This window comes from Eptatretus burgeri, chromosome 11, assembly GCF_056783735.1.
Source record: "Eptatretus burgeri isolate ZD-2024b chromosome 11, Ebu_testis_v1, whole genome shotgun sequence".
Classification (NCBI taxonomy): domain Eukaryota; kingdom Metazoa; phylum Chordata; class Myxini; order Myxiniformes; family Myxinidae; genus Eptatretus; species Eptatretus burgeri.
The window spans coordinates 46,151,619-46,158,829 of NC_140971.1; the positions used below are offsets into that span (position 1 = coordinate 46,151,619).

Here is a 7,211-nt window from a genome sequence, read left to right on the forward strand (position 1 = left end):
CCGCTTCAATTCATCCTGAGACCCGAACGCGGGGTGCCGGTGGTAGCAGCGGCGCGAATACAGCAGTGGTGTCTGTTTCTGGGTGCTTATGATTATGATATTCAGTTCCGAAGCACCGAGAAGCATGCTAACTGCGACGGGCTCTCACGCTTGCCGTGTGCGGAGGGTCCAGCTGCGTCTGAGCTGGGCGACCGGGTCGATGTGTTTGCGCTGGACCAGGTCCAAAGCGGGCCGGTCACGGCCAGGCAGGTCGCGGTGGAGTCGGCTCGTGATCCGGTGCTTGCCCGTGTCGTCCAGGCGATTTCTACGGGGAATTGGAGCGATCTGCCTTCGACACCGGCATTTCGACCTTTCACGTCACGCGCAGCGGAGCTGTCGTTGGTCCAACGGTGCATAATGTGGGGGATGAGGACCGTGATTCCACCGAGGTTCAGGCAGCGGTGTTTGGAAGAACTGCATGTCAGTCACCTGGGCATCGTGAAGACCAAGAGTCTTGCTCGTAGCCTGTTGTGGTGGCCGGGGTTGGACAAAGACATTGAGCAGTTGGTTAAGCGTTGCACCACGTGCCAGACAGATGCTGATAACCCGCGTCGAGCTTCGAGTCTCTGGCCTGTGCCAGACCAAGTTTGGCAGAGGGTCCATGTAGATTTTGCGGGGCCGGTTAATGGCAAGATGTTTTTGATTGTGATTGATGCATTCTCTAAATGGCCGGAGGTTGTAGTAATGCAGCATACTTCAGCAAGCATTACGGTAGAGAAGCTGCGGACGATCTTTGCTAATAAAGGGTTGCCGGAGATCCTGGTCTCTGATAATGGTCCGCAGTTCATCGCGGGTGTATTTGATGAGTTTATGCGCCAGAATGGTATTCGACATCTAAGGTCCGCACCGTATCATCCTGAGACGAATGGCCAAGCTGAGTCGTTTGTCAAGATGTTGAAGCGGGCTTTGCGCAGGGGGGGTGTTGCACCTGTGCAGGCGGTGGTCGATGTTTTTTTGCTCCATTACAGGAACGCAGTTCATCCTGTCACAGGTGACTCGCCTGCCATTCGTCTCTATGGACGGGCTTTGCGGTCCAGGCTAGATTTGCTGCGACCTGGAGGGTCGGGGAGTGGGGCAATGTCGCGTCCGACGCGGCTGCGGAGGTTCGAGGTGGGGCAGCGGGTGATGGTACGCGATTATTTCCACAGTTCCAAGTGGGTGCCGGCGGTGGTCTCTGGGGTGCTGGGGCCGGCGAATTGCATGGTGCGGACTGATGGTGGGGGGGTGTGGAAGCGGCACGTGGACCAGATGCATGATTTCTGTTCAGCGTCACCCCCCCCCACACCTCCCCGAGCCGAACGTTGCGGGGCCCCCACCGGTAGTCTCGCCGGCACCTGACGTATCGCCGGGATTGGCTGGGCCGGCGTCGAGGGGGTCTTCGCCTGATGCCGTCCTACCCGGGGACGTCGAGCAGGCTGGGCAGTCGGGAGTCGCTGGTGTTGCGGAAAGTGCGAGTCCGGCTAGGGTGTCACCTCGACCGAGCCGGGAGGCGTATGAGCCTGGACTGTCTGGTGGCGCTGCCCGTCCGAGGCGGGTCAGGGTGTGGCCGCGGTACTTGGAGGATTATGAGTGTTGATGGGTTTCTGATGGTCATGTTGTGATTATCCGTTCGTTATGTGACGGGTCATTTTACGGGGGGAGGAGTGTGCTGTGTCACGTGATTGGGTTTTCGTAAAGCATGCCTCGCCCGCTAGGGGTGGCAGGACTGTGCTTCTGGCCGCGCAATAAAGCGGAGTAGATGGTGGCCCGCGTGCTTCTTGCGTCCCACCGCACCTAGTACACACTACGGTGTATAAACACGATCGGGTTTGATTTCTATCTTGCGAATATTAATAAATGCTGTGCGGTGTATAAACACGATCGGGTTTGATTTCTATCTTGCGAATATTAAACGCTGTGCAGTGTATAAACACGATCGGGTTTGATTTCTATCTTGCGAATATTAATAAATGCTGTGCGGTGTATAAACACGATTGGGTTTGATTTCTATGTTGCGAATATTAAACGCTGTGCGGTGTATAAACACGATCGGGTTTGATTTCTATGTTGCGAATATTAAACGCTGTGCGGTGTATAAACACGATCGGGTTTGATTTCTATCTTGCGAATATTAAACGCTGTGCGGTGTATAAACACGATCGGGTTTAATTTCTATCTTGCAAATATTAAACGCTGTGCGGTGTATAAACACGATCGGGTTTGATTTCTATCTTGCGAATATTAAACGCTGTGCGGTGTATAAACACGATGGGGTTTGATTTCTATCTTGCGAATATTAAACCATTTCTTTATTGCGTGTGGGATCATCGGAGGCTTTATACATATTGGCCCCAGAGGGGAAGACATCAAATATTGTTAATCCTCGAGCACTCCACTAAAATTATTGAGCTACTTCAGTTATTTCATAAACGGGAATAGGATGTGCGATGAAGGAAATACATGTTGCTGGTGAAAAATAAAAATGGTGGTGGGAAATAAAAAAAATGGTGGTGGTGGTTTGTATATATACATATTACAGATATAAATAGAATGGTGATGGCGTATGGTGTATGTTATGGTTATGGGCTATGTAGATATTTTATAGAATGGTTATGGGCGTAGGTACGTTGTAACTTCGTATACATAATATAACATAATTTTTTATCAGGATAACAGACGTAAATAAATCAAATACGCTGGGCCAGGCTGGGTTATGCCCGATGTATAAATTAAGTCGCAAATGATGACATGAAACCCGCCTCACATTGTTCAGGCATTATGGTTTTTTTATCTGATGCGGCAATTGTGGTGAATTGAAGGACGTGACGTGTGATCACATGTCGCACGGCTCGAGCACGGAATAGATAAAGCTAAGATTCCGCTCGGTCGGGGGGATTGTCCCAGGGGCATTGTCGTTTACGGCGGCGGCTCACTTGGTGCTCGTTGAATGGTGAGAATTGAGAGTATATCGGACTCCGTGCTTATACTGATTTATTTTGCGGTGATTAGTTGCACGTGTATACCTTACTGCTTATGTACTCCTTGCTGCACCTGTATCCCCTGATGTGCCCGTAGAAGCGGCTTCAATCAAATGAAATAAAGCCTACACTCTGAAGGTTCTTCTCTCGTTTTCATTTCAATTTATTCCATTTGGTTTTCTCGGCTCTCTCAACCAACGATGGACAAGATCTACAAACCAGAGAGGTTCGACGCAGACCCAAACGCGACTGACTCAGAAATGAAATGGTCGCATTGGTTCCGTTCCTTCTCACACTATCTGACCATCATCGAAGAGGGAGCCGACAAATTGGCCGCCCTTGTGAATCATGTCTCGCCCAGCGTATACAGGCTCTTCTCGGAGTGTGACACCTACGAAGCAGCGATCGACGTGCTGCAGGCGCTCTACGTGAAGCGCAAGAACGAGGTGTACATACGACATCTTCTCAACACACGCAAGCAAGCAGCCGGGGAGACAATCGATCAGTTCCTGCAAGCTCTGAAACAGCTGGGAAAAGACGGCAGCTTCCGGGCCGTAAACGCCGAGGAACACCGAAATGAAGCGACCCGAGAGGCATTTATCCAAGGACTCAGGTCAGCCCACATACGGCAACGCTTACTAGAGAAAGTGCAACCCACTCTTGAAAAGGTAGTCGACCAGGCTCGAGCGATGGATACGGCTCAGCAGCAATCTGAGTCATTTGGGACACCGATGTTGCTAATGAACGCCGCTATGGTGGAAACTCAAGGAACCCCACAGACACAGACACAGCCTGACACAGGGGATGGAGAAAAACCCGAAGAGTCAAACTCTTCGGATACCCAGACCTCGTCAAACTCCTCAGCAACTACTCCGGTTGGTAAATGCTTCTTTTGTGGGTACAAAAGACACCCCGCCACAAATGCCCCGCCAGAGATGCCACATGCATGAATTGTGACAAGAAAGGGCATTATGCCAGGGTATGTAAATCTACTCTAAGGAGAAATAAACCCACTTCTGCGGCTCTCTACTCACAAAAGAAACTAACTGCAGCCTCACCGGGGAATCTATCCAAGGCTATCATCAACGTACGAATTAACGGGCATATGGCTGAGGCTCTGATTGATACCGGTAGCTCTGAGAGTTTCGTCAACAGCTCGCTAGTGAAGGGCAGGAAATGGAAGATCCACCCGACAGACAATACGGTATGCATGGCCGCCACATCACTACAGTCCTGCGTACGAGGGTACTGCAATGTTAAATTGGACGTAAAAGGGTACACGCATCGGGATGTAAGGGTACTGGTGCTTCGTGATTTATGGGCAGACGTAATTCTGGGTCATAATGTCCTCAAGCAGCACACGAGCGTCGAAATACCCTTTGGAGGAAGCAAACCTCATCTAATTTTAAATGCTTTGACCACCGCAGAGGTAACGTCCCCCCAGCTGTTTGCTAACTTGTCGCCGGTCTGTAAACCGATAGCGATCAAATCGCGGCGATATACCACTGCTGATATGAACTTCATCACTTCAGAGACCAAGCGATTACTGGAAGAAGGAATTATAGAACCGAGCGATTCGCCATGGCGTGCACAGGTGTTGGTCACCGCCAATCAGAATCATAAGAAACGAATGGTTGTCGATTATTCCCAAACGGTCAATCGTTTCACCCAACTCGATGCCTACCCTTTGCCGCGCATAGACGAGATGGTCGAACGCGTGGCCAATTATAAGATATTCAGCACCATCGATTTGCGAAGCGCCTATCATCAAATTCCCATCCGAGAGGAAGACAAACCTTACACAGCATTCCAGGCAGGTAGACGCCTCTACCAATTCAGGAGGATTCCGTTCGGTGTCACGAATGGAGTAGCTTGCTTCCAACGAGTTATGGACGACATCATCTCAGATGAAAACCTCAAAGACACTTTTGTTTACATGGACAATGTCACAGTGTGCGGTAAGGATCAGGGGGAACATGATATGAATCTGGACAGATTCTTGAGCATTGCTAGAAAATATAATCTGACCCTCAACTACGAGAAATGAGTATTCTCGGCAAGGTCAATTGACCTTCTCGGCTACACAATAGACGACGGCACGATTAAGCCTGATCCTGAACGATTGCGCCCACTTCGTGAGCTACCCCCACCTCAGGACCTGCAGACAATGCGCCGGGTGATCGGCATGTTCGCTTACTATGCAAGATGGATTTCCCAATACTCCAAGAAAATACATCCCCTAGTGCATTGCAAAAACTTCCCACCAGATGCCGCTGTTGTAAAAGCTTTCCACAGCCTCAAAGATGATATCAGTAATTCCGTGGTATTATCGATCGATAGCTCGGTGCCCTTCGTGGTGGAAACAGATGCTTCTGATCACGCGATAGCTGCGACGCTTAACCAGTCTGGGCGACCCGTCGCGTTCTTCTCGAGAACTCTCTCTGGAAGCGAGCAGAGACACTCAGCAATAGAGAAGGAAGCGTACGCTATTGTCGAAGCCCTGCGTAAATGGAGACACTATTTACTGGGAAACCATTTCACGCTCGTCACGGACCAACGATCCGTGGCATTCATGTTTGATGGGAAAAATAACGGGAAAATTAAGAATGAAAAAATTATGAGATGGCGGATAGACCTAGCCTGCTATAGTTACGACATTGTTTACCGGCCCGGGAGGGAAAACCCTGCTGCAGACACCTTCTCTCGGGTCTACTGTTCGGCGACAATCAGTCGGGCTTTGCAAGACCTCCATGTGTCTCTGTGCCACCCGGGGGTAACCAGAATGGCACATTTCGTGCGCAGACAAAACCTTCCCTATTCTATCGAAGATATTAAACAAATGAATGCTTCATGCCCTGTTTGTGCTGAACTAAAACCCAGATTCTATGGCGCGGCTTCTGGCAGATTGATCAAGGCCACTTCTCCCTTCGAGAGACTAAACATTGACTTCAAAGGGCCCCTGCCGACCGAGACAGACAACAGATACATATTCACTGTTGTTGATGAATATTCAAGGTTCCCTTTCGCATTTCCGTGCTCGGATATGACCTCGGGCACTGTCGTGAAATGTCTGTCTGACCTCTTCGCTATGTTTGGGAAACCTTCGTACATACATTCAGACAGAGGGCCGTGTTTCATGTCGGCCGGGCTAAAACAATTCCTATTAGAGCACGGCATAGCAACTAGTCGAACGACGGGTTACAACCCACAGGGTAATGGGGAGGTGGAACGATATAATGGAGTTATTTGGAAAGCCGTAACTCTGGCGTTGAAATCAAGAGGACTGGGGCCTGAGCGGTGGGAGGTTACCCTTCTCGACACTCTGAATTCCATACGCTCTTTGCTCTGCACGTCCACCAATGCAACTCCTCACGAACGAATGTTTACTCACCAGCGACGTTATGTTGACGGCCAATCGGTGCCCAACTGGCTAACCCATCCCGGAACAGTGTTCATGAAACGCCCGGTACGACAAAGCAAGTATGAACCCATGGTGGAGGGGGTCGAACTCATCGATACTAATCCAGAGTATGCTGATGTCAGGCTCCCGGATGGCAGGGAGACCACTGTGTCGGTTCGCCATTTGGCTCCCTCAGGTACTCCTCCCGCAGGTACACCACCATCTGGCACTCCTCCCTCTGACATCCCCTCCCCAGGTGTTCCCCCCCCAGGAACTCCACCCGAGAATGGTGGCGACGGAGCTGCCGCGTTCCACCCGAGAGCGTTCGGGGAGTCATCCCCGGCACGAGTCGAGGCTCACCAAGAGGATCGGAAGCCTCCCTCAAGTGAAACCGCCATTTACTCCCGGAGAGGTCGACGGATAATACCCCCTCGCCGACTCAATCTGTAAAGGGGATTATCGGCATCCTCGATGCTCATGCTCCTATATACTCGTTACATCATATATCGATGCTCATTACCATGCTCCTACAACTCAAAATAATCCTCACTGCTTGGCATGTATGCTTCTGTAGTTTAGATAGTTCGCGTTGCTTGAAATGTATACTCCTATAGTGCTGAAGTAATCATGGTGCGTTAGTTGGGCCTCTAGTTACATTTTAAAGACGGGGAAAATGTGGTGAATTGAAGGACGTGACGTGTGATCACATGTCGCACAGCTCGAGCACGGCATAGATAAAGCTAAGATTCCGCTCGGTCGGGGGGATTGTCCCAGGGGCATTGTCGTTTACGGCGGCGGCTCACTTGGTGCTCGTT

The 7,211-nt window shown here is 50.5% G+C and overlaps 1 protein-coding gene across 7 annotated transcripts in view; it reads left to right on the plus strand.

Moving 5' to 3' along the window:
- The window catches only part of LOC147016991 (urea transporter 2-like), a 137,944-nt gene that overhangs the window by 81,580 nt on the left and 49,153 nt on the right, over positions 1-7,211 (plus strand). For 2 of the 7 annotated variants that reach the window (XM_085846326.1, XM_085846323.1), the window contains one exon: positions 6,653-7,211. This exon is cut by the window's right edge. The exons of 3 other annotated variants lie outside the window; for them this stretch is intronic. In XM_085846326.1, the coding sequence (XP_085702452.1) occupies positions 6,653-6,820 (168 nt within the window). In that variant the 3' untranslated portion in view covers positions 6,821-7,211. Of the gene's footprint in view, positions 1-3,093; positions 3,134-6,652 lie in introns of those variants that run through there. 2 more of the 7 variants (XM_085846325.1, XM_085846327.1) reach the window with 1 other exon arrangement.